Source organism: Chelonoidis abingdonii, chromosome 10, assembly GCF_003597395.2.
Source record: "Chelonoidis abingdonii isolate Lonesome George chromosome 10, CheloAbing_2.0, whole genome shotgun sequence".
NCBI lineage: Eukaryota > Metazoa > Chordata > Testudines > Testudinidae > Chelonoidis > Chelonoidis abingdonii.
In genome coordinates, this window is record NC_133778.1 from 76,825,161 (window position 1) to 76,852,929 (window position 27,769).

The window sequence follows — 27,769 nt, forward strand, 5'->3', positions numbered from 1 at the left end:
TTAGCGTGAACTCACTGCAAATGCACATGGTAGAACAAAACAGTATGTTTAAATGTGTGTCTTTATTGTATAGTTTTAATAACAACTTTTATTTTATCCCATTTTATTTTTAAAAATGTCCTCCCTCACCTCTCTGACGTGTATTTCCCCACAGATCTTTGAATTCCCCTATGTTATTTGTTCTGAACCTTTTCCATACCATGAACCTCTTATAACAGAAAAATATTTCGGGACCTCATTGCCATCCTAGCTATAAAGAAAGGGAGATGGTCATGAACCTGCTAGAACTTGTTCACAGCCCCTGGTTGAAAACCCATGCTCTAGATCTTCAGTCAGACATTTGATTTTCTTCATAGCAAAGCCATCAAGAAGGCAGGGGACAAGAAAAAACATTCAGTATTTGTAACTTTAAAAGTTGTGATTGTTCACTGATTTATACTCCATGTAACCCCATAGGATGCTTGTTAGTGCAGAATGTGGGTCCAATAGCTGTCAAATGGCTTTTCAAACATATCTTGCTGCACTGAATAAAGCACATGAGTGGGAAGTTTGTGCTAAAGTAATCATCAGTAAAATAGTTGACATTTAATTTTGTTGTCATTAAGTTTTTGATTTGACATTCCATTGAATTGAATGGGGGCTGGACTTGATGACTTGCGTGTCATAGGTGGTCGATAAATCTGTCACCACTGTTCCAATTTTTAGATTCCACTGGAAGCCAGCCTCAGTGTGACTAGTAATGGCAAGATCCTGGTTGTAGCCACTCCATCGTGATCTGAAACCAGCCTGTTCCTTTGGCAGGATGGCCTCAAAGATGGGGTGAGATGGACCAGTAAGACCCTCTCCATTAACTTGCAAATTGTGGAGAGGAATGCTGTTGGGTTATGGCTAATGGCATCATTTGTTGATTTTCCATGTTTGATCAGGGTAATGGCTACAGCCTTAAACCAGCTTTTTGGAATCTTCATCTTGAATGTAATGCAGGGACTAGGTCTGTGAATGATGTTTATCCATTTGGTCCCAAATTCTTAAGGAATTTGTGGTAAATGTGGTCCTTGCCAGCAGCTTTCCCACTTCTAATGGCCATGAGGGCCTTCTTTGTTTATTCTTTAATATATGGGAATGATAGCGGTGAAGCGGCAGGGCTTTGTGGGACATTTAGAAAGAGTTCTTTCTGACCCTTTTGTCTAGTCAGCTTGTCAGTTCTGATCTTCAGAGAAGATCTACCAGAGAGCTTCCAGAGGAGGTGGAAGACAACAGCACTGGCCTTCACTTCTGATTACTGGTATTTTACTAGCTCAGCAGTTTCATGCTTATGGTGGCATGCCAGGCTTCATGACTGGAATGAGTAAACTCAAGACTCTCCATTGTCTAGTTCCGGGGTTGGCAACCTTTGGCACGTCAGCCCACGCTCCTTCCCGTAGCTCCCATTGGCTGGGAATGGCAAACTGTAGCCACTGGGAGCTGCGGGTGGCCATTCAAATCTAAACAAACTGTCTTGCGGCCCGCCAGTGGATTGCCCTGATGGGCTGGAGGTTGCCCACCAGTGGTCTAGATAATACTTAGTCTTGCCATGAGTGCAGGGGACTAGACTAGATGACCTCTCAAGATCCCTTCCAGTCCTATGATTCTATGACTTCTCAAGGTCCCTCCCAGCCCTACATTTCTATAATTCTACATTTTCTTTATTTCACACCTCTCAGAGATACTGTTTGAGTTAGTCTGAAGACTTTGGAAGATAGTGCTGGATTGTTTCATATTGCATTTGGGAAGGTTTCCTTTGAAACCAAAAGGGCTAGAAATGTAGTTTTTTGAAAAAATGAATGCTTTACATCACACACACACACACACACATATAAATCCACAGTGAGACCCTAAAAGCTATAGAGTATTGCAGAATTTCTGCAGCATATGTTTCCACTGATTTTACTTGTGAGAGACTGTTCAGAGAGCTAAATTATGTATAGGTTGGCTAAGCAGTGACTATGGTGGGAATGGACATAAGTCTTTGTATTTTTAAAGGGTATAAACATCCAGGATGGAAAAGAATTATTTAGGGTGCTATGAGCTGGAGGAGGTATATGAAAAAAAATTAGGCTGGGATTGTCAAAAACAACTTGCTTGATGATAAGATGCAGTAAGCTATAGAACAGTCTCTCACAAGTAGTGGTGAAAGCTCCATTGCATGGGATATTTAAAGCTGGTGTCGACAGAGCTCTAGGCAACAATCCTAAACTAGCAGGATGATGGGCCAGTGATCCAATAGGTCTAATAAATGGCTAGAGCATTACTGACACAATTTTTTTTAATTATCCTGATATTTGTGAGAGTAATAATTATGTTAAATATTGTACTTAAACTGTAGTACGATACAAATGTTTTAGTAAATCAAACTTTTTCAATTTGTTCAGTTTCTAGATTTCTGATTTCCTTATACTCCTGCTGCCTTTACTTCTGGAACTAACTTTAAATTTTCACTTCAAGTTCACTTGCTTCACTTTTGTTTTCCCCTTTTAGTGTCTGATATATGTGCAGTTACCCTACATGGAAGACTTACGACAATACATGTTTTCCTCTTTGAAAAACAATAAAAAGTACACTCCTACAGGTGAGTAGGTCTCTTATTTTCTCATTAATTGGCTGTAGCCTAATAGCATAACTTTAAGTCACTCTAAAATACATGTAATGTTTGACTTTCCCTTGAAAACATAACCTGATTTGGAAGAAGTCAGTTTGGTCAGCTCATCAGAACTTTGTCTGGTTAGTTGGAGGCTGAGTGGCTCCAAGGATTGCACACAGCCTTTCAACACTATACTGTAGGCTAAAGTCTGGCTCAGGTTAAATGATCACAAGCTGTCATCTGAACCTTTATGATTTTAGGGAGACCTGGGTTAATCCCCCATGACCCAGTCAGTCTTTGGCCTCTCTTTTGAGACTGTCGGCAAAGGGTTTCTTTGTTATGGGGTTCACACCGTAGACCTCTCTGCTTTAGGAACTGCACTGAGAACCAGCAGCTCCTTCAGATAGGCCATCTAACAGCCACCTTCCTATGCATACTGTGATGTAATCTGGAAGTGCAAAGCTGGTGTTTAAATTTGTGTGCAAGTATTAGTGCTGAAGAAGTAGGCACACACAGGTGCTGGGATTCAGACAGGAGGCCCAGGTGAAACCCTACAGTGTTTGGTTCACTGTCCCAAGAGTCTGGAGTAGATTGGATTAATGCAGTAATGTGTAATCCAGACTGTGTTCTGGATGTTCTCCTTTGTTGTAAGGCCTATTCTGAAAAGGAACAAGAATCTGACAGTCAGGACATGTAGGATGCTATGTGATTCCTGATTCGCTTTTGATTTCCTGCCTGTAACAGGCAGTTTGAAAGCAGGAATTTAACAACCCATCTTACCAAGGCAATAATTGACTATTGTGAACTGAGTTAATTTACATTTGTAACTTTTAAAAGTTGCATTACTCCATTTAGTTCTCCAAACCAACTGTTCTCCTCATTTTCCAAGTGGCCTATAAACCTTCTGTTACAAATAAAAACATCTTGGAAAAGAAGAAAAATGGAAGCAGAAAGGCAGCAGTAACTGAGATCTTCACAAAACTAAAAGGCTCTATAACTTTACATTGTAGTCCTTAAACAATGCATGGTTTTCATTACTATGTCCATTATCCATGTTCATTATCAGCCTGTCTGTATCCTCAGGGAATATAAAACATAGTGAATTCTGGGACATTTGATGCCTTTGTTAAAATCTCATATTCTGAAGTGAATCTTTGTGGGTGAATTACTACAAGCAGATCTGTCTGCAAGTGTATTTAATCTTTTTTGTTCATATTTATATTTGTTGGTTTAGAGGATCAGTTATCTGCAGTTGACTCTCTCATTGATTCTATGAGTTTGATTTATGAAGATGATGATGGGGAGACAACCGAAGACATATTTAAAACCAGCAAAATACCAAACCCTCAGTTTCAGAGGTTATATCAGGTGAGATGATAAACTTTCAGGTTAAAACTTTTTCTGTTTCTACACAGCCCTGCCCATCTTTTTCAGAGTTGTATGAAAAGACTTGGATTGTGACAGGTGTAAGTTAAATGAATTAATCCCTTAATCGTCAGTGGCTACTAGCTTGTGTCTTGCCACGGGCATCAGTTCAGACTGAATATTTCTAGCTCCCTGCATCATAAGGGTTTGAACAGGCAGTCTAAACAAAGCCTTATCATATAAGGAAACCCAGGCCCGCCAGGATATGTTGGGCCGTTTACAAGTAAGGCATGTGCTTGAGTAACAGCTGCATCTTCTTTCTAGATAATGTCCCATGTTCTGTTTGCCACCGTAGACCAACTTATGCAGCCCTGCCCACACAAACTCTGTCCTTCACTGTCCTGGTCTAGTGCAACATAATCAGTGCAGTATTCTTTGTTGTTTGTTTATTTTACTTGGCAACAAACTCAAAGTGTACAGCCAACATAAAATATGTTTAGTATCAGATTTTTATACGAATAATGCATAACTGCATGATAGAAGTTATTGTTGGGAAACTGGGTAATAGTTGGGGCCTTTGTCCCTCAGGGAGGCAAGTTTGTTTTGTCTTTTGGCAAGGAAGAGGCAGTTGAAGAGGGGATGCCCCTCTCTCCTTCCCCTTTTAGGCAGGGGCAGAGATTGACTTTAAATCTTGGGAGGGTCTTAATTCTTCATTCTCTACCCCCAGCAAACCCTGAAAACATCCACCTGCACCATCTGCTTCTGCATCCAGCAAGTATAGATAAGTGTGTTAGCTTGGTGTTTCTGCTAAAATGATCAGCAGTGAAACAGTTAACAGTATTGACACTTAAAATATCCTGGCTGGGCTTCAGAGTTAACACATTTTAGAGATAAATGGAGCAGTTCACACTTGATTCAGAGCTATTGTTTCGAACTGTCTGTGTTTTGATTTACATTTGTTTCACATCTGAAGATTTTCTTTGTAACCATGAAGGCAAGAGACTTAATTGTGCCCCAGAATTTAAGGGTTCATTTTAAAAAAAGACGTGACAAATTAAAAAAGATGGGCAATTATGATGCAATTTATGCAACTGCATAAGCATATTATACACAGGGCCATGGATAGAATATTGTAGAACGTGGGTTTCTGCTCTGAACAGTGACTAAAATGGCACTGTGGGGTCCATCCTTATCGTGTCTCAATGATTCCAGATGAAATTTGTGCATTTTACAAGTTAAAAAATGTTTTTCCTACGTTCCTGCAAATTCAGCCTGGGTTCTGCGAGTCAGCCTGGGTTTGTTCTTTTTACTGCATTGTCACCAGAAATAGAAGGTTCTGTGGCCAAATTTTGTCTTTAGTGACAAAAGTGTAATTCCACTGTCTTGAAATCCTACTCTCAATGACCCCTGCAGAACCCAGCATTCACTTGCTACCTACTAGAGTGATTGTACAGATGCAACTGATTGCAAGATTTGGCATGCAGAAGCTTTGTTACTTGGTGGTGATATTTGAGATGGAAAGACCTCAGCATGAGGCAAGCCCCAGGGGGAGTTTGCAGAGCTGGGAGTTAGAAAAAAACAGTGTTATAAATGGAACAATGTTTTGATGGAATTTCCTCTGATTTTTACGGATAATGTTTTAAACTCTTGCTTCAATGGACAGTCATGTATTGGAGATCTCTTTCCTTAGTGTGTCATTGACTTCCAAAACAGAATAATGGCATTATCCCAATGACTGATTTGAGAGTGCTGCTGGAGGGTCTCTGTGTAACTGTAAACATGCTGTTTTTAGAGGAAGATAGAGGGAAAATAGGACTCCGCAGGAGAGGCTGCTATTGGTGGGGCATTAATTTTATTATTTACGCTAGTGGCCAGAGGTCCCAGTCAGGATTGGGGCCTCATTGAGTATGTCTACACAGAAAAGAAAAACCCAGGACTTACCCATGCCAGCTGACTCGAGTTCTATTTATTTAGCCAAGGTGCCTATCATCTCACTGACCAGCTCCCCCACACGGCAGCCAGAAGCCCTCTTCCTTGTGGAACAGTCTCTTATCCTCTTAGTCTAAGGGTTAAAATAACATCAAAAGTCTTGTCACACCCACAAAAGCAGCTGGGTGTAAATAAATATAGGCAGTTCTTGTTTCTCAGTCCACCCTGTTACTGCAGCTGATTCACAGAGGACCTTAGGATACAGTAGCCTACAATACATATTCAAATCAGATTCACAATGTCTTGCTTTTGTGAGTTTAATTCAGTCCCCTAACGCTGTTTTAATATTATTTTTGCATTACACGAGCCATTGCTACAGCTTCCAGCGACATCTTTATTCTTTTTCAAAATAATTATGCCTTAAATCATTACAAGTGTTTTTCAGTCTGTTGCTTTGTGCAATTGCCTCCTTTTGAAAGTGTATGCTAATATGGATAGCGCTCTGAATGTCAGCATGGAAGAGCATCAGTATTGATGTGTAACATTGTGGTAAACTCTTTCCCAAATCTGGACCTTAGCGTACAAAATCTGGGTGCTTACTGTGAACCTCCCCAAGCTTATACCCAGCTTGGATCTTATTTCGCTGCCACCAGATAGTATTGAGGCTACTATCAGCCTGGGTTCCCCAAATTCCTTGGGGGACGCGCCCTCTCTGGCCTCCCCAACTTTCCCTGGGAGGACCCGCGCCAAAGTACCCAGACTTGGGTCGCCCATTCAAACGGGAAAAACAAGTTCCCCCTTGTTCCTCATTATCTGCTCCCGCCGCTCCGCTCCCTGGGTGAGCCTGGGCGAGTGCAGTACTTAACTCTTTGAAGCAAAACAAAGAGGGTAATTCACCCTCTCCTGAGGCGATGCCTTCAAACCTAGGTAAGCTAACATAAAGAGATTTCCACCCCTCCTTCCTGTAGCCTCACCAGAGAAAACAAAAACCTCAACCAGGTTTTAAAAAGAATGTAAATAAAGAGAAAGAAAATACAGAAATAATATCATCACTGTATCGCATAAGATGTTCAATACAGGCTCTTGCTATAAGAAATAGGAATATAATAGTCTGATTTAAAAGAGAGCCCCAATAAACGCAAGTCCCAGCAAATCAACACCATAGTAAATACTAAATCAAAAGCACTCACAGCCGATTACTTGGTTCTTTGTACTCACAGTTGATAAGTAGAATATTTGAAAGAGCATTGGAGGTAGAAGAAAAGCTTGTTTGCTCCAGCCGAGGAAAACAAAAAGACACAGAAGAAAGCCAAAAACGCTCCAGAGGTCCCCCCCCACTTTTGAAAATCCGGTTTCCTGAGTGGTCCTCTGGTCAGGTGTTTGGTTCCCTTTGTAACCCTTTACAGTAAAAGAAAATTAACCCTTACCTTACCTATCTACTTATGACAAACATATGATAGAGATTGGTGTTATTGGCACCTCTTCAGCATGAATGTGGAGGGGATTTTGTTTTGTTTTTCTTTCTTAAATTGAGGTCATGCCTGACACCCAACAAGGGAGCATAACTCTGTTTGCTTGGCATTTTGAATACTTACCCACACATTTATACATAATATATATTGTACAGTTCATTTCAGTAGCAAATGTTCTTCAGATATACAAACATACATCTGCACTGGCTTCCCACTCATTTCATATCAATTCAAAAGTGCCTGCCTTGTTTTTAAAACTCTCCATGAAAATTCTTCAGCCTACCTCATTGACCTGGTCTCTCTCTGTCCTTCCGTTTGTCTGGCACTGGCCTCCTCTTTGTCTACTGTCTTGGCACTGTTGCGAAAGAACCTTCTCCTCTGTAGCTCTTGCCATCTTTTCAAGCCTTCATGTGCCTCTGTCAGCCTCATCCGTTCTCTCGCTCTTTTCAAATCTAATATGAAAAAATATCTCTTCTCTTTTACCTCTGCCTTTTAATTTCTCTCTCTTTCTATTTGCTCATAGGTACATAATGACTTCTGGTGTGAATATCCAGATATGATTGACCCAAGAGGAAATGTTTTCTTTTAGGGACAATAAAGCTTGATGTTTACTGAAGCAGGAAGTCAATGTATATATATTGTCATCTGTCTTCAGACTGTCTCCATCAGAAATATCTGAAAATCTCTCTTACATGACCCTGAATTTAAACAGTCTTTTCCTTTGAAACTAACATTTTAAAGGTAAATTGAAGTTAAGCAGTTGGAAGGAGAAAGCAACTGTTTAATTTCTGGGAGTTAAGTAATAGTTTTCACAGAATTTATTGCAGCCAGTGATGAGGCTCTTATTTGCTTGTCTGAGTTGTTTGGTTTATATTGTTATTGACCTCTGAGGAGGTCCTCAGGAAGTTTATCTCATTACATGACTGTTTTCAGCCAATCTTGAGCCAGGATATTTCTCACCTATGTAGTAATCTTCATTATATGAAACTAGAAGGTGGTTTGCCAAATAAAGGTGAATTGTAAAATACAACCTGAAAACCCTTCTCCTCACCAGCCCACTCTTTATCCTGACAGTGCCTACAGTATAAGGCTTTTCATCCTGACAAGCCATTGCCATCCATTGAACAGCACCTTTTAGAAATGTTGGAGACACCTCAAGAGGTGAGAGAAAGATGCCAGGCTCCGCTTGAAAAAATAAAGGCACTTTTTCCCCTGAAAGTTGCTGGCAAGAAGAAAGAACAGAAGACTGCTCAAGATATCTTCAAAGACAAGTAAGTTGAAGGTTTTTATGGATTTTTTAAAATAAATTGTTCTCTAAGCATTTCAGATTGTTTTTGTTGAATATAGTAGGCTTGAAATCTTTTGTGCATAAGACCAATCACTTGTGGATAGAATATCTTGTGATGCCAAACAGTCTGTAGATAGAGTACCTTGTGGTAGTGTGCTCTGCATGACTGCACAGGATTTTTTTTTTTTTTTTTGTCCCAGTATCTAGTTCTCAGGGTACAATGGATTGGGAACTCTGTGGTCTGTGGAAACAACACACAAAGTTTCATGGGAACATCTGTGGGAAATAGAAGGGAGTCTAAAAAAATCTGGAGAACATGTACAATGTACATTGTTAACGAATGTATGTATTTGTTGTCATATGAGTAGTAATAAAATGGTTTGAATAAGGACAACAAAAGGTCTCTTTCAGTTTAAGATCATGTGTATTATACCATGGAGATAGATAAATACTTCAGAGCTTTAAACTGGTTGTAAGAAACGTCCTCCATCTTGGTGTGCTGTTTACCTTGTTCAGTAGCTTCTATTTGAATGCTAAGTCAAAGGAAAAGCAGCTTGATTTTCATAATATAGTCTGCTATGTAATATGCGTTAATTTCTTGAAAAACCAAGTCGTGGGCTCCTCCAAAGACTTTTATTTGAATCAACAATTTTTAGAATAGAAATTGTTGCTGCTGCTATTATTAGTTATAATGTGTTTGCCTCACTTGTATTTGTACAGTTAATCCTTTCTCTCACAGCTCCCCGTGGGTTTTGCAGTCTGTCAGCTCTCTGGTTAGCTCAGATAGTCTTTCATCCGCTGGTGAAGGGTTCTCTGCAGCCATTTCCCTACATTGTGCATAGAGCCCCTTCTGCCTGGCTGTTATGGGAAGATCACATTAAAACTTCTGTCCCTGGTATCTAACCCAGGTTCTTCTTTGACCCTGGTCCTCTGCTTTTTCTTGCCTCTGTCTAAGGAATTCTTATGTCTAGATGCCTTTAGATCACATACTTGCTCCTAGTCATATGAGTTACAACTATGACTCCAAATTTTCAATGGCCAGAGTCTGTAACAGATGAACGGATCACCCAAGGATCAGTGCTCTGTTACAGGTATATTTACCTTTAAACTACAGTACACATAGGTGGCATTAAATTTTGGGGTTCCCAGTGACGCTGATCTTACAATATGTGTGAGGCTACAGCTTCTTTCATATATATCCTGCTCGCCTTGTCCCTAGTTCGTAGTCTTCAAAGTGTAAACTTTCTGGGACAATGTCCCTAGTTGGAGCAACCTCTTTCCTTTCCAGCTGTAATAGCAGGACCTGCCTTCTGCCTACCATCACTGTCCTGGGAGAGCTGCTTCTGGTGTTGGAAGCCTTAAGAGCTGGTTCCCACAGCTGACTTATTTTCTCCCCTCCAGGAGATTTGATGGGCAGGTGCCTATTATTGTAAAGCACAGTGAAGATTCTGTCAAAGTGCTTAAGTATTATTATTCTTCTACCACTGTTATTGGAACCAAATAACTTTATTGACATAATTTAAGGTTCTGACCTAAACCATCTGAAAAGAGGAGATTTGGTCTGAAATCAACAAGATGAAATTCAATAAAGACAAGTGCATAGTACTTCAGTTAGGAAGGAAAAATCAAATGCACAACTGCAATAAATGCTTAGGTCGTAGTACTGCTGAAAAGGATCTGGGGATAATAGTGAATAGCCCATTGAATATGAGTCAGCATATTCAGAGTTGTGAGAGAGGCTGATATTCTGGGGTGTATTAACAGGAGTGGCCTATGTAAGACACAGGAGGTAACTGACCTGTTCTGCTCCAGCTGAGGCCTCACTAAGGCCGAATACTGTGTGCAGTTCTGGGCACGACATTTTAGGAAAGATATGGATAAACTGGAGAGAGTCCAGAGGAGAACAACAAAAATGACAAAAGCATTAGAAATTCTGATCTATGAGGAAAGATTAAAAAAGTGGGTGTATTTAGTCTTGAGAGAAGAAGACCGATGAGTGACCTGATAACAGTCTTCAAAGATATTCAGAACTGTTAGAAAGAGGACGATGATCAGTTGTTCTCAATGTCCGCTGAAGATAGGACAAGAAGTTATGGAGTTAATCTGTAGCATGGGAGATTTAGGTTAGATATTAGGAAAAATTTTCTAACTATAAGGGTAGTTAAATTTTGGAATGGGTTTCCAAATGGAATCACGTCATTGGAGGTTTTTAAGAACAGGTTGGACAGACACCTGTCAGGGATGGTCTGGGTTTACTTGGTCCTGCCTCAGTGAAGGGGGCTAGATTTGATGACCTCTCAAGGTCCCTTCTCACCCTACATTTCTGTGATTTGTAATTAGAGCTATCCACTGTGTTCCCAACCTCTTAGTGTTTATGGTGCTGTAGAAGTTCTTAACTGAATCTGTCCTGTTCTGCATCGTTGTTTGTAGTTCAATGTCTAGGCATAATGGGATGAATTGCACAGTGTGATGACCTTGGTTCTGAATGTCCTTCCTTTTGCCACTTTGAGTTAGTATCTGTAACATTTTTGTTTAGTAATAAATATTGAGAAGTACACCTCTACCCCGACATAATGCTGTTCTCAGGAGCCAAAAAATCTTACCGTGTTATAGGGGTGAAACCGTGTGATATTGAATTTGCTTTGATCCGCTGGAGTGCGTAGCGCACCCCCTATCCTCCCGGCCTGACCCCCAGCACTGCTTTACTGCGTTATTTCTGAATTTGTGTTGTGTCCAGTCGTGTTATATTGGGGTAGAGGTGTAATTTTAAAAAATTCTCATTTAGGACTTTGTGCCCTTTATTTTATTTACTCATATTGAATATTCAGTTCGGTAATGTTCATCACTTCTTGTCCAAACCCGGATTGTTAAATACCTTACTTTCTATTTCATTCACTGCTTTGTTTGTGCCTGCTTGCTTTTGTGTTAGTAGATTAGTGAATTCTGGTTCTTCCTTCCTGTGTCCCAACCAGTAATATAAATACTTGGTACTTTTAACAGGTCAGTTTCACAAAGCTGAAAATTATAAGCTGAATCAACTGGGAGAACAAATTTAAATGGGAAAATGTGAACAATAATTGGAAACTGTTTAAGAACATTTTACTAGATGCCCAAAAAGCTATAATCCCACAGGTGAAAAAACTGGCCTAGTTTAGAGGGGAAGTAAAAGCAGCCAAGAAAAAAAAAATCAATGTATAATAATTAGAAAAAGGGAATGTTGGTAGCGAAGAAAAATCTATTGCAGCAGATTTAAGGATCACAAAAAAGTTTTTTAAAATGTATCAGAAACAAAAGACATTCTGCTACTGATCTATTACTAGATGTGTCCAGTTCCTCTCTACTGCTGAGCCACCAGCGGTGGATCCCCTGCTCATTAATTAATTGTTGGTACAACGCATCAAGAGTTGTGGTGGATTCCACATCTCTGGAAATATTTAAATCGGGATTGGATATTTTTCTAAAAGATATGCTCTAGTTGAACCTCAGCTATTAGATTTGAAGCAGGAATTAATTTAGGGAAGTCCTATGGATTGTGTTATGCAGGATGTCAGACTAAATGATCACCATTGGCCTTTTTAGCCTTAAAATTAATGAAGCTGTGAGAGAGATTTCTATTTCAAACTCACTAAAATTCGAAAACCTAAACTCCTGGTATTAAGGAGAAGATGCACAGTGGTATTAAACATTTGGTTTTGATTTGAAAGAAACACTACATTTTTCTTTGATCTAAAGATAAGTGCTGTTTGTACAGTACTTTGCGTGTTCAGTGAGATTATCTCTTATTGTTTTTCACTGTCTTTTAAAATAAGGCATTATGTGTCATGTGAATGTCATCAGTACAGTTAGGACATTCCTTGGAGGGAAAAGTCCCAATATTGGCAGTATAGTCCAGTGCACTGGATCCTGGACTTGCAGTCAGGAGCCTGGGCTCTGTTCCCATTTGTATCACTGACTCTGTGGGATCTTGGCCAAGTCATTTCACCTCTTTGCTTTTTAGTGTCTCCACCTGTAAAATAGGGATAATGACACTTGTGCAACTTTGTATGAATCTTTGACATCTACAGATGCGTAATGTTGTTGTTGTTATTATGAGTCACCGATACTATTCATGCAGCTTCTCGGTTTTTTATTTGATGTCTCCCATCCAAATGTTCACCTGATTCACCTCTGCTTAGTTTTTGAGATCTGATGGGATTACAGTATAATGGTGGTATGGACTAGAAGCAAGCTATGTTAATATAGATTTTAATATTCAGCATTCATTAATCAGTTTCACTTTTGTTGAGTCCTAAATGGTAAGAAGCTCAGTAAAACAGAAATTTTCCTTTTTCTTCCGTGGGTTTGCAATGAAGAGGTAGGAGCCACCCTAACCTCAGTTTGGGAAAAGCTGTTATATGAATTTAGAAGTGGGTATAATATTCCAGCCTTTAAATTAATCTTATATGTACACTTCATTAATTTTTCTTAAATGTTTTTTACATTTCTAAAATGCAGTTAGCTAATCAATATATTATGAGTAACAGATAAACTTTTAGAGACACATCTTCAGCTCATGTAAACTGGTATGTGTCCATTGGCTTCAGCTGAACTACACTGATTTACACTAGCCGAGAATCTGGCCCTAAGTTTAAATACTACTTTATTTTTTTCACAGCATCTATCATACCCATAATATCCCAAAACACTTAACAGCATTAAAAATAATGGCAGAGGAACAAAGAAAAAAATGAAGCATTCACAAGGGTGAAAGCATGTTTTCAGAGGAGATTTTAAGAGAACATTGCACTTCTATAGTGCCCTTTCATTCAAGGATCCCAACACTCTTTAATACATTAATTAACTTACCAGTCCATAACCTATGCTGTATTAGGTGAGTATTACTTTCTCCATTTTACTGATGAGTATATGGAGGCAAAGAGTGATTAAGCAGTTTTCCCCAGTGTTGCTTGATATAATATGCCAAACTTTTACAGTGAATGAGAAGCATGGCTATGTCAGATGACAGGAGTTGCAAAGGAGAAGGATTTTATCCCAACAGTGACAAAATTAAGCAAAGGAACAAAGAAGACCAGTGATAAAATTGAGGGAGAAAAGTAGAGATAGGTGTGGTCTATGATGTAGGTAGAGGGTGGTAAAGATGAGAGTTGGAAAGTTTCTTTCTAAAATTAGAGCTTTACCTTTCATATTCATGTAATTTTTAAAGCTAGTTTCCAGTTGCTAAGAATGCAAAACAGTGCCTGGCCTAGTGCCTTTTTCTCATCCTTACCTTTTCAGGCATCTGATTTTCTTTGTTGCAGGTTCAGGATTTTTCAGAATAACACTTTTATTTGATTCTATTTTGGGTTTCTATGAACAACTATTAACAGTAATTGATGTCTAAGGGTATGCCTACACTGTGAAATTAGGTCGAATTTATAGAAGTCGATATTTTAGAAATCGATTTTATACAGTCGATAGTGTGTGTCCTCCCCCACTCCAAGACCATTAAGACCATTAACTCAGTGGAGTGCATCTACAGTACCAAGGCTAGCGTCGACTTCCAGAGCATTGCACTATGGTAGCTATCCCACAGTTCCTGCAGTCTCCGCCGCTCATTGGAATCCTGGGTTGAGCTCCCAATGCCTGATGGGTCAAAAACATTATCGTGGGTGGTTCTGGGTACATGTCGTCAGCCCCCATTCCCTCCCCACCGTGAAATCAACAGCAAACAATCGTTTCGAGCCTTATTTCCTGGGTTACCAGTGCAGATGCCACACCACGCAAGCATGGAGCCCGCTCAGCTCACCATCACCATCCGTCTCCTGGGTGCTGGCAGAAGTGGTACTGCATTGCTACACAGCAGCAGCGCATTGCTTTTTGGCAGCAGACAGTGCATTACGACTGGTGGCCATCCTCGTTGTCTCCTGAGTGCTCTTTTAGCTGACCTCGGTGAGGTCTGTCAGAGGCACCTGGACATAAATGGAAGTGACTCCAGGTCATTCTCTTTTTAAGTTTTGTCTCATGGAGATTCAGTCCTGCGTGCAGTCGTACTGCACCGTCTTCTGGCGAGTCTGCTGCCAGCCTAAGATGTATAGGAGAAATGGAGTGGATCAAAACAAGAAAGAGACCAGATTTGTTTTGTATTCATTTGTATTCATTTTCTCACCATTCCCTGAATAGTGGGGGGAGGGATAGCTAAGTGGTTTGAAGTATCAGAGGGGTAGCCGTGTTAATCTGGATCTGTAAAAGCAGCAGAGAATCCTGTGGCACCTTATAGACTAACAGACGTTTTGGAGCATGAGCTTTCGTGCATGCATCTGACGAAGTGGGTATTCACCCACGAAAGCTCATGCTCCAAAACGTCTGTTAGTCTATAAGGTGCCACAGGATTCTCTGTTTTGCTAAGTGGTTTGGAGCAATTGGCTACACCCAGGGTTCGAGTTCAGATCGTAGGGGCTATTCTGTTGTGACAGTTGTGTTGTGTTTTCCTTGATGCAACCCACCCCCTTTGTTGATTTTAATTCCCTGTAAGCCAAGTCGCCCTCCCTCCGTCAGAGCAACGGCAGACAATTGTTTCGCAGCTTTTTTCTACGCAGACACCATAGCATGGCAAGCATGGAGCCCCCTTAGATCACCACCTCCATTATGAGCACTGTAAACACACATACATATATCTACGTATATGCAGAACCAAAACCTGCAAAAGCAAAACAGGCGAGAGGCTGATGGCAGCGCCATGACAAGAGTGATGAGGATTGGACAGACTTCTCTCAAGTACGGGCCCCGGCAATGTGGACATGATTGATGTTAATGGGGCAGGTTCATGCCACGGAACGCTGATTCTGGGCCCGGGAAACAAGTACGACTGGTGGGACTGCATGTGTTGCATGTCTGGGGACGATTCCCGTGACTGCGAACTTTCGTATGCATAGGGCACTTTCATGGAACTTTGTGATTTGCTTTCCCTGCCTTGAAGCGCAAGAATACCAAGATGAGAGTAGCCCTCCACAGTTCACAGGCGAGTAGCGATGGCCTGCGGAAGCTTGCAATGCCAGACAGCAACCAGTCAGTCAGGCATCAATTTAGGAGGTGGCAATCTACTGTGGGGACTGCTGTGATCCAAGTAGCCAAAGCAATCAAAGAGCTGCTGCTATCAGGGTAGTGACTCTGGGAAATGTGCAGGTCATAGTGGATGGCTTTGCTTGCAATGGGATTCGCCTAACTGTGGTGGGGTGATAGACGGAACCATATCGCTATCTTGCCGCCGGAGCACCCAGGCAGCGAATACATAAACCAGAGGGGAAATTTTCAGTGGTGCTTGCAAGTACGGTGGATCACAAGGGACGTTTCACACATCACATGGTGCCAGGAAAAGTACATGACTCTCGCCTCTTCAGGGAACTCTGGTCTGTTTCAAAAGCTGCAGCAAGGACTTTCTTCTCGACCAGAACTACGTTGGGAGTTTGAACTGCTTAGTTATTTCCTGGGGACCCAGCCTACCCTTAATGCCTGGCTCATGAAGCTGTACACAGGCACTGGACAGTCTGCGAGCCGTTCACGGTAGGCTGGCAGTGCAGGATTGGTAGGAATGTGAAGCGGATTGGCAAGCCAGTTTCATGACTGGCCGGCTATGGTCTGAAAGTTCTGTTTTTTCTCCTAGATGACCCCCCTCTCGGTTCACTCTACTTCCCTGTAGCTAACCCACTCTCCCTCCCCCTTCGATCACTGCTTTGCAGAGGCAATAAAGTCATGTGTGTCACTTCATGCCTTCTTTATTTATCATCGACGAATGGGGATAACTGCCAGGTAGCCCAGAGGGATTAGGGAAGGAGGGAAGCACCGGGTGAGGTGGGGAGGAGGGAAGGAAAGGCCACCTGCACTTTATAAACTTACTGAATGCCATCTTTCTGTTGCTTGGGCATCCTCTGGGTGGAGTGGTTGGGTGCCAGAGGCCCCCCCACTTACATTCTTTGGGTGTCTGGATGAGGAGGCTATGGACTTGGGGAGGAGGCGGTTGGTTACACAGGCTGTAGTGGCAGTTGTGGTTATGCTGCTTTTCTAACCTCAACATATGCTGGAAATATCCGTGTTCCTCTAGTAGCCTGCGCATTGCCTCTTACCTTCTGTCACCAGCTGATTGCCACCTATCATCTTCAGCCCGCACCCGTCCTCGCATTCGTATTGTGCTTTCCTGGAGTCTGACATTGTCTGCCCACACATTTCTGTGAGCTCTTTTTAGTGTGGAGACGCATGGCTCAGAAACATGGTCATCGTGAGTGCGTTTTTTTCACCTTCTAATCTTTGCTAGCCTCTGGGAAGGAGAAAGATAGTGTGAGCGTTGAAACATTTGCAGCTGTTGGGAGCGATAAGACTGCCCTGCAGAGAACCTTCTGCAAAGACTTTTGGGTACCTCCAGGAGAGCTTCATGGAGATGTCCCTGGAGATTTCCGCTCCATCTCCAGACACGTTACAGACTTTTCCAATAGCTGTACTGGCTGCAAATGCCAGGGCAATTAATCATTAAACACGCTTGGCATTTAAACCATGTATAATATTTACAAAGGTATACTACCAGAGGTCCCTTCTCGCCTGGCAGGTCGGGGAGGCAGCCTTGGTGGGTTTTGTGGGGTACTCATCAGATCCAGGGTGAGAAACAGTTCCTGGCTGCTGGGGAAACTGTTTCTCCGCTTGCTTCTCTGTGAGCTATCTTCCACTCTCTCCTCACTTCCTCGTCCACAACCGCATCCCTATTGCATTGCTCTCCAGTGACGGAGTCAAAGCACAGCAGGTGGGTAGTTGTAGGGGCACTGCTAGAATGGCATGCGCGTCATTATAGAGCGGCATGTTTGGGGCTTGACCTCGGAATGGCCGTTTGCCTCTCTGGTTTTTTGGTGGGCTTGCCTCAGCTCTTTTGAGATTCTGGACTCCATTATCGTCATTCTCTGCTGATGAGAGCTGCACTCCTGCAGATTGCCACACTGGCCAAACGGAAATGAGATTCAAAAGTTCGCGGACCTTTTCCTGTCTACCTGGCCAGAGCATCTGAGTCGAGAGCGCTGTCCAGAGTGGTCACAATGGAGCACTCTGAGATAGCTCCCAGAGGCCAATACCGTTGAATTGTGACCACGGTACCCCAAACTCAACCCAAAAAGGTCGATTTCAGCGCTAATCCCCTCATCAGGGGAGGAGTACAAAAATCGATTTTAAGAGCCCTTTAAGTCGAAAAAAACGGCTTTGCCGTGTGGATGGGTGCAGAGTTAAATCGATGTAACACTGCTAAATTCAACCTAAACTCCTAGTGTAGACCACGGCTAATTCACAAAAATTGTAATCATTCAGTAGCTCTATCATTCTTACCTCAAACTGATTTTCCTTTTTCAATAGCCTCATACGTTTATGCTTAAGAGCAAAGAACAGAATTATACACATCTTTGATTTTTCCCGTTGTTATTAACTTGATTTTCTTCTCCCATCCCTAAGATGTGCTGTTAAAGTTTGCCATATTATATTAGCTGAAAAAATTCATTCTCTGTTTGAGTCTTCACCTTGGAATCTGTTATCTCAGAGGACAAAGTTAGAAGATGGTCTAAAACCATAATTAATTTAAAAAAATTAAAACTTTGAAAGCTCACTCCCATTCCTAATTGGGGTTTGTCTAGTAAGTTTTGACAGCTGTAAGTGGAAGTTGATAAAGCTCTAGAATACACTGATGGAGAAGATAGGTTATTAGACTCTCAGCTGTCTGTGTACACAGATATCTAATAGCTATCAATTCCATGACAGGAACTAGCAAATAATATTTAAAGGCTAAATGGATTTCTTACTTAAATGTTAAGTTTCCATTACCTGCTCTGGCAATTTCATCTTTAAAAGGAATATGATGTGAATGCTAATGATCACAAATATGCTATAAAATGAAGCTGGGCAGCTTTAGCATGTGAACTTCCACATAATGGGTCTGGCAGTGTCCCACATTCCTGGCGGTGGGAAAAAGTCTTTTGTCCAAATTCAACCCTAGCATAGCTGGGCACTTAATCCATTGACTTCAGTGAGGGTTGCTCTTGCTTACACAAAGGTTGAATTTGATCCATTGTTTCTGCTTAGGGGTGCTCTCTCCTCCTGTCTGATGTAGGAAGAATAAGGTATGGAGATTTAGGTTAGATATTAGGAAAATCTTACTAACTATAAGGGTAGTTAAGTTCTGGAATAGGCTTCCAAGGGAGGCTGAGGGATCTCCATCATTGGAGGTTTTTAAGAACAGGTCGGATAAACACCTGCCAGAGATGGTCTAGGTATATTACGTCATGCCTCAGTATGGGGGCTGGACTTAGTGATCTCTCAACATCCTTTCCTACCCTACATTTCTATCAGTATATGGTTTGTCCATAGGGTGGAGACAATCATACAACAAAATTGTCATCCTAGTCTTCTCTTTTTATCATACATTGCACAAACACACTCACTTGTTGCTCAGGTGGGAGGTTGGTTTGTTTTGATTTGCTGCATTTATTTTTTTGTCATCTTCACTTCCAGCAATGAAGATGGACCCGGTACTAAAAAGGCAAATGCTGAAAATGAAGAAGGTAGCTTTAGCATCGCAAACCTTGCTGAAGGCAATGTCACCGCTGTAAGCTTTACAAATCCTCTCTTTCATGGGAAAGAATAATTCTAGACCTTCCCTTGGGGACTGTTTTTATATTAATGGAGGGGCATCTCTCATCTGAAATACATTTGATTGAGAATTACTTCCTGCTGGATGTAAAATGAACTGACTAGTCCTGTTCTTGTATATATCTGAATGTAGTAGGCAGCTAGCTCTGACTGCTTTTAAGACAAAATTCTTCCTTCCCAACATGCATGGAACTCCCAAGAGCTATTCGTTAGGTGTAAGATAAATAGAATTTCAGAACTGAGATTCACTGTTAGATACAAGAGCAGAATTTGCTCTTAGTTTTCTCTTGTATCTGCTGCTTTAAAAAGCAAAATAAGGGCTGGTCTACACTGCGGGGTGGGGTGGGATCGATCTAAAATACACAACTTCAGCTACACTATTTGCGTAACTGAAGTCAAAGTATCTTAGTTTGACTTACCTGGCCATCCTCGTGGCGGCGAGTCGACTGCTGCAGCTCCCCCGTTGACGCGGCTTATTCCTCCTGCTGAGGTGGAGTATGGGCGTCAATTCACAGATCGATTTATCGCGTCTAGACAAGATGCGATAAATCGATCCCTGATAGATAGATTGATTACTACCCACCGATCCGGCGGGTAGTATAGTCATACCCTAAACCCCTTCATATTCCGCTTTTTCCAAATGTTGCTATGATTTCAGAGCCTATTGTCTGCATTGCTTGGGAATACAAGTCACAAAATTGGTTTATTTCTGCCACCAAAGTTAAACAGTTAAATTAGCTTCCTATCTATTAGGCTTCATTGGGATGCAAGTATGTGTCAGAGCTATGCATCTTCCTTTGCTTGCCTGATTTTGGCGTCAGAGAAAAAAATAGTTATTTTATGTAAATTAAGATAAAAGAATATCTCAGTTCTTTTCAACACTTGAAATGTATGACATGATTTAAAAAGAAAGAGGGCTGTGCTCATTTCACACCCAACATAAAAATCAGGTTTTCTAATAGCATAGCATAGTATACTTTTGAAAAATGAAAAAACAAAAACAAAAAACCCAACCCACTAACAGGAAGAAGCAGTTTATTAGAAGATGTGTGTGAGAAATGTTTACTTGTAAAGCGTTAAAATATAAAATAAATTTAGAAGAATTTTGATTTACTGTTTAGGGAGAAGAATTTAAACACACCTTTTCCCTGAAGCCAAAATGGGTATGATGATATAGGGGGAGTTTATATATAGAATATAGTCCGAAGGATGCAGGAAGCAAGTGGATGGGCTACATAGCCTTTTTCCATTCCCAGACCTTTACTGTGAAAGTTACTTGCAACCTAAAAAATTATATACCTTTTCCTTGCATTCTTTTCAGTTTGCTATTAGAATATTTGTTAGAATACTAGGGGCCAAGTACTTCCTTCAGAGCCACAAGCCAGTACTTAGCAGAAGGCAGAATTTGGCCTTAAAGAAGAATATAATGTTGTGGGTTAGATTGATCAAGTAGAGAACAGAGCCAAGAATATTTCTCCTCTATCTTCAGAACAGTGGAGCCTTTCTAAGAGAAGACTAACTGTATATTTTGTTGTGACTCAGAGTTAATGTGGTACACTGGAAAAAGGATGCTAAGCAGCGTAGATTTGTATGTCTGTAGCTCTTCTGCCCAGTTCTGCAGTGAATCTTTTTTTATGCCTGACCTGCCTTTAGTTCCCTTAGATGGTGTGAGGTCTCTGCACTTACACGCTTTCTCAAAACATCAGCTCTGAAATGTCAGACTGGACCAGAAAGGGCAGCAGCTAGCTGAATTGAGTATTAGCTTTTCATTTCCAGTGTCTTATTGGAGGACCAAATCGACTACTCTGTACCCACATTGCTAAGAACTCTCACTCCTAATTAAGCATGGTTTAGGATGAATAAGCTACAAAAAGTCTTGAATCTGAACTAGCCAACAGCCTGAATTCCTGTACCTCTGACCTACAGCGCCTAGAGAATGTGATCAGTTCATAGGAGGGAAGTATATTAAGTGTAAGTTCATCTTGTATAGCTGTTCATGTCAAAACTAGCCTCTGATCAGGGTTAACATTTCATCCTAAGAATTGTCCTTTATTTGACCCCATAAAAGCAAAAAATGTAGCTTCTCCATCCATATTGAAATAAATTGATTGTAAATATTTCTGTTGATATACAGGAGGAAAGCTGAACTATACAGGAGGAAGGGGAGCTATGCGTTGGCATGTAGTATAATCATTCCTCGATCTTTTGTAGGTTGGGAGTATTAACCCAGCAGAAAACTTCTGTGTTCTAGTGAGGCAAAAGAATGCTAACTTCAAGGAAGGTAAGTTGCTTTTATCTGCCTTAACTCTCTTTAACAGCAACTTCAGTGTTCAGATGGCCATAACAGAAAAATCATCACCACAGTTGGCACTAATTGGCCCTCTTGTTGACAGCCTCAGCTCAGGGCAGGGATTGTGTGAACTGGATAAACTGAACATTCTGCTCATTTACGGAGAAGTGGTTTTTCTGGATCAGGATTGAGGCATGTTGGCAGGACAGCATGTGAGAAGTCTGTCCTGCTACTGCTGATTTATCCTGTTCTGTGAAGAAATAAGAATTTAGTCTCTAATAATCTGCATAAATAAATAGGTTTCAGAGTAGCAGCCATATTAGTCTGTATCCGCAAAAAGAAGAGGAGTACTTGTGGGGCACCTTAGAGACAAATTTATTTGAGCATAAGCTTCCGATGAAGTGGGCTGTAGCCCACGAAACTTATGCTCAAATAAATTCATTAGTCTCTAAGGCACCACAAGTACTCCTATAAATAAATATGTATCCCCTATTACAGTGGGTCTCACACTTTTTTACTGGTGACCCCTTTCATATCACAAGACTCTGAGTGCGACACCCCCTAATAAATTAAACACCCTTTTAAATATATTTAACACCATTATAAATGCTGGAGGCAAGCAGGGTTTGGGGTGGAAGTTGACAGCTCGCGACCCCCCATATATTGACCTCGTGACCCCCTGAGGGGTCCCGACCCCCGGTTTGAGAACCTCTGCCTTATTACTCTTGTGAGTGAGTGAATGAGGATAGGTGGATTTAGGGGAGAAGTGAAAATGAGAGTATGAATAACTAGCTAGTATATGAATGATGGGAGATAGGAAGGCAGCACTTGTATATATTAAATGTGCACTCAATCAGCCTATTATTCAGGACACAGAAAAGAAAAGAAGGGGGACATTGATGTAGAGCCGAGAGGAAGTGCAGACTTCAGTGACCAATCCATTGACTGTGATATTTGCATGTCCTGAAAATCCAAGTACATTTTCCTCTGTGTTTACACCGTTTCCCTCTCCTCACCCCCCTGGGGTTGGCCATCATTTTCGCATAATCCCTAGGAATTGTGAAAATATTCATAAGAGCACAGTTACAGTGGAATGAATAAAAGACTTGCAGCTGCAAACGAGACCCAGCCTGGAGTATAATGAGAAGAGTGATCCTGTACTAAGGTGCAGAGAGGTGCAGCTGTTTCAGGTGGTGCCTCTGAGAAAATGTTAAAGGGACCCTCTGTCTCTGAAAACCTTGGCTTTCAGGAGTGGGCAGAATGTGTTCAGAATTCGGGTACCTCTACACTACAGGATTATTCCAATTTTACATAAACCGGTTTTGTAAAACAGATTATATAAAGTCAAGTGCATGCGGCCGCACAAAGCACAATAATTCGGTGGTGTGCGTCCATGTACCGAGGCTAGCGTCGATTTCTGGAGCGTTGCACTGTGGGTAGCTATCCCGTAGCTATCCCATAATTCCCTCAGTCTCCCCCGCCCCTTGGAATTCTGGGTTGAGATCCCAATGCCTGATGGTGCAAAAACAGTGTCGCCGGTGATTCTGGGTAAATGTCATCACTCATTCCTTCCTCCTTGAAAGCAACGGCAGGCAAACATTTCGCCCTTTTTCCCTGGATTGCCCTGGCAGACGAGCCATAAGGCGTGGCAACCGATGAGGCCGTTTTGCCCTAATTTGTTCACTGGTCACGTCACTGTGATAACTGAAGATGCGTGTCAGAGACTTTTACCTGCAGCGACTACACAGCAGATTCATTTGCCTTTGCAAGGGTAGAAGACGAGTTACCAGTCGTTAGGCTTTACTATTCTGCCCTGCTGCCATTGTAAGATGGCGTGATATGAGGACGGTTATCGTATTCTGTCTGTCTTGCGCTTGTCTTCGGTGCTCTGGCTCGCATGACCATTCATGAGGCGGCAGGGGACGCCAAGACAAAAATTGCGGAATGACTTCCATGGGTCATTCCTCCTTTATGTATTATGTAAATAGAGTCAGTCCTGCCTAGATATGGGGCAGTGTAGTAGAGAACCAGTGTATCAGAGAACACAGAGAGCACAGCCACTTACGTGTCAGATCCCACAAAATGATGAGCTGCATGCATTCTAGGGGGTGCCCCTGCAACAATCCCACCCGTTGCTTTCCTCCTCCCCAACCCTCCTGGGCTACCGTTGCAGAGTCCCCCCTATTTGTGTAATGAGTAATAAAGAATGCAGGAATAAAAACACTGACTTTTAGTGAGATATAAATAGAGAGGGAGGCAGCCCTCAGTGCTATGATAGTCCAGGCAGATATTAACGGTGGGGGAGAGGAGCCCAGCATCCCGCTGCTCATGATAGTCCAGGCAGTACAGAATCTTTCTTTAGACATGAAAGGGAGGGAGGGGGCTGATGGAGTTCAGCCCCAGTTGCTATGATGAGGACAGTTACCAGCCGTTTCTTTACCATCTGCTGGGAATAACCGGGAGTCATTCCTATTTTACCCAGGCGCCCCTGGCTGACCTCACCTGAGGCAGCCAGGAGCACTCACGGGATGATGACGAGGATGGCTACCAGTCCTACTGCACTGATACGTCTGCCACTGGGGAAGGGAGGGGAGAGGATGCTGCTGTTCAGTGCCCAGCACCGCGCTCTACCAGCAGCATGCAGTAGACAATACAATGACATTAAAAAGTCAGAAACGATTTTTTCCCTTTTCTTTCACCAGGGGGGGGGAGGGAGTAATTGACGAGCTATACCCTGAACCACACCAGGACAATGTGTTTGACCCTACAGGCATTGGAGCTCAGCCAAGAATCCAAATGCTTTTTTGTTAGACTGCGGGGACTGTGGAATAGCTGGGGTCCTCAGTCCCCGCTCCTTCCTCCATGAGCAACATTTGATTCTTTGGCTTTCCGTTACACTTGTCACACAGCACTATGCTGTGGACTTTGTATCATAGGCTTGGAGATTTTTTTGCAAATGCTTTGCATTATGTCTTCTTGTAATGGAGCTCTGATAGAACAGATTTGTCTCCCATCCAGCGATCAGATCCAGTATCTCTACGGTCCAGGCTGGAGCTCTTTTTTTGGATTTGGGACTGCATTGCCACCGTGAGCTGATCAGAGCTCCAACTGCGTAAACAGGAAATGCAATTCAAAAGTTCGCAGGGCTTTTCCTGTTTACCTTGCCAGTGCATCCGAGTTCAGTATGCTTTCCAGAGCGGTGCACAATGGATGCACTGTGGATGATACCGCCCAGAGGCCAATACCGTCGATTTGCGGCACACTAACCCTAATCTGATATGGTATACGATTTTCAGCACATACTTTCTCTAGGTCGGGAGGAGTACAGAAACCGGTTTAAAGAGCCCTTTATATCAATATAAAGGGCCTCGTTGTGTGGACGGGTGCAGCGTTAAATCGGTTTAACGCTGCTAAAATCGGTATAAACGCGTAATGTAGACCAGGCCTTCGTCTTCTCTTTTTAGCATTTGGGAACCTGCTGTTTTGCATCAAAGCCCCCTTCTGGTGACTGATAGTGATTGCATGTTAGGAACAGTATAAGTGAGAAAGAAACTGCTTTGAAATGCTGGGAAATGAGAGAATCTACTATTTTTAGTGGGAGGGGATTGGGGAAAGATTTTCACTTATATTGGATCATGGATTCCTTCTATGACACCTTGCTTTTCCTTTCCCCCCACGATCCATTTGTTGGGACTAGCTGTGCTTTTCTTCTGCCCAGGTAAACGCAGGGCTCCTACCTTGGTTGCTGCCCCAGTAGGAGGTGGATTTGCAGGTGGCCTGTAGGCTGGTGGTGGTCACAGTGCAGCCCATAGAGTTGTACAAGGAGGCTCATGGTTGCCAGCTTTTTTGTGGACGTTTGGCTGCTGGAAGGGCAATGCATTCATTGTTCCCTCTTGGTCCAAGCAGCCTGGTCTCTTTTCTGACCTGGGCAGTCTCCCACAACCCCACGTCCATATTAAGGAAGGCAATTTCAGGCTACTCTATTTTTTGCGAAATAAATGCAGCAGTCAGTATTAGCAGCGGTAAAGCAGAATAGCTACCAAAATGCATGGAATGCCACCGTTAGATGTGCTGATATAAAAGCATATAAGGTCACTGTTAAGATTTTGCGTTATAGTGTAAGTTGGATGAAGTTGGGTATGTATTGCTGCCTCCAGGAGATAGAATTGAAAGCCTTATGGAGCATGTTAACAATAGTGTTGGAGGCAAAATTAAGATGTAAAAGGCTGCACAAGTTTTTCTGCTTAATATTTTCATTCTTTTAAGGTTTTGAGTAGATGAGGTGTGTCCTGCCACAACTTATTGCCACTAAATGTAGTGTCTGTTTGCTAATCAAAACAAAAGGTATCTGCACAGTGTAGTTCATGGGTATTTCACTCAATTCTTTGCACCTTTGAAACATAGATTGATGTGTATGCTAAGTTGTATATATATTTATGAATACAGTCTGTTAAAGCTTATATCACAGTTTATTGCCCAGAATTTTGATAGTTAAAACTCACTTAAATTATAAACAAATGTCCTGTTTTTTTAAAATGTTTTTTAATTCAAGCAAACAGCAGAAATCCCCTCATTCAGAAATGTTATTTGACATGGTGCTTCCAAATCTCAGAAACATCAAAATGCAATGGACTATACTGTAGGCCAAAGTGGGATCCAAATAAAAACCATAAATAAAATACTCTGTTGCAGCAATTAAGTAAATCATACAGGAAAGGGATTTAAGCTACAAATACTAAAATCTGCATAATGGACATACTGAAAACTATTTATATTTAAGGTTATATTTAAACTTGTCCATTATTCAGTAACTGTGCCTGAAGTGGTTGCCACCTGTGTTTGGATGGCTTTTGTCACTTCCAGCAATCTGCCTTTGTTTTGTGTATGATATGGGCTATAATTACAGGATATGGTTATATGGAATGTAGTTCAGATACCCATTAAGGAAGAGAGATGGGAGATACTGTGTAAATAAAAACGTTTTCAGCACATCCATTTTTCTTCTTTAAAGCCCTTAATAGCTTGATATATAAAAAAATTACAGACATACTTTTTAATGGCTTCATATATTGCTTTCTTGTGGTGTATAATAGTGGACTCTGCCTTAAACCTGCTGAATGGTTTTGGATTTTTATACTTTGGTATCATACTTCAGGAGGGAAATATTTTTTTCTTGCAGAAAATGTGAATTGTAAACCCCCTATGCAGAGAAAGATATATTATGTGGCATTCAAATAGTTTATTGAAAAAAGTAACCAGATACCAACCTGCATTTCATTATTTTAAAATTTGACATAAAAATGAGAGATAAGAGAGTTTGTGCTCTATTTTGCTTCTTTATGTGGTAGAAAGAATGCCTGAGAGTCTTCCATGCTAGGCAGAATCTCAATTTCTAATGAAAAAAGGAAGAAAAAAAATGAGGAATAAAAAAAATCCTGTGATGACTGAAGACCTAGTCAAATGACGACTTTGCAAGAGCCAAGAGAGTAAAAGTGAAGCTATTAAGAGGAGAAAGGATTTTTAATCAGATTGCTTTAATATTTTGGAGAAAGAAAGGGTTTTTTTAGAAATTGAAGTTACATAGGTATTAAAAAAGTTGTATTTTAAAGATCAACCATGCCACCACCTCCTTTCTCCACTCTAATGATACACATATTGTACTATCCCCAACAAGTTCTCCAGCAAAACCATTGAAGCCATGTTCCTGGTATTTCCCAGGTTAAAACAACAACAACAAAAAACCCAAGCATAAAAAAACCCTTCAGAAAGGCTTAACAGGTTGTTTTTTGTTTTAAAGAAGTGAAGAAGGGTACAAGCTGGTCCTGTGCAGTGACTGCACTAGCACTTTAAAGCTATTGCACCTTGCAAGAGTGGACTGTAACTTTGTGGTATTCATGGAAGAAAGCAGTGTGCGTGCTAAGTAAACAGAGGGCCATGTGCTGAGTTTCACAGTATACACGATGTATAACCCTTTTAACTAGTAGAAGCCAGCTGGTTGAAAGTATATGTATCTATTGGGGATGATTAGAGAATGTCCTGATTTAGACAGGCACAAGAGTTGTCCCGATTTCAAAGAGGCAGGGGCAGAAGCGCTTTCTGAGACTGGCACTCCAATTTGTTGCCAAACCATAATCATCTTCACTTTGTAATTGAAG

At 41.5% G+C, this 27,769-nt stretch overlaps 1 protein-coding gene across 2 annotated transcripts in view; it reads left to right on the top strand.

Moving 5' to 3' along the window:
- The window catches only part of XRCC5 (X-ray repair cross complementing 5), an 80,742-nt gene that overhangs the window by 30,790 nt on the left and 22,183 nt on the right, over positions 1-27,769 (top strand). For both annotated transcript variants that reach the window (XM_075070318.1, XM_032764425.2), the window contains exons 12-16: positions 2,518-2,608; positions 3,855-3,988; positions 8,461-8,657; positions 19,187-19,280; positions 21,536-21,605. In XM_075070318.1, coding sequence (XP_074926419.1) covers positions 2,518-2,608; positions 3,855-3,988; positions 8,461-8,657; positions 19,187-19,280; positions 21,536-21,605 — 586 coding nt within the window. The remainder of the gene's footprint in view (positions 1-2,517; positions 2,609-3,854; positions 3,989-8,460; positions 8,658-19,186; positions 19,281-21,535; positions 21,606-27,769) is intronic.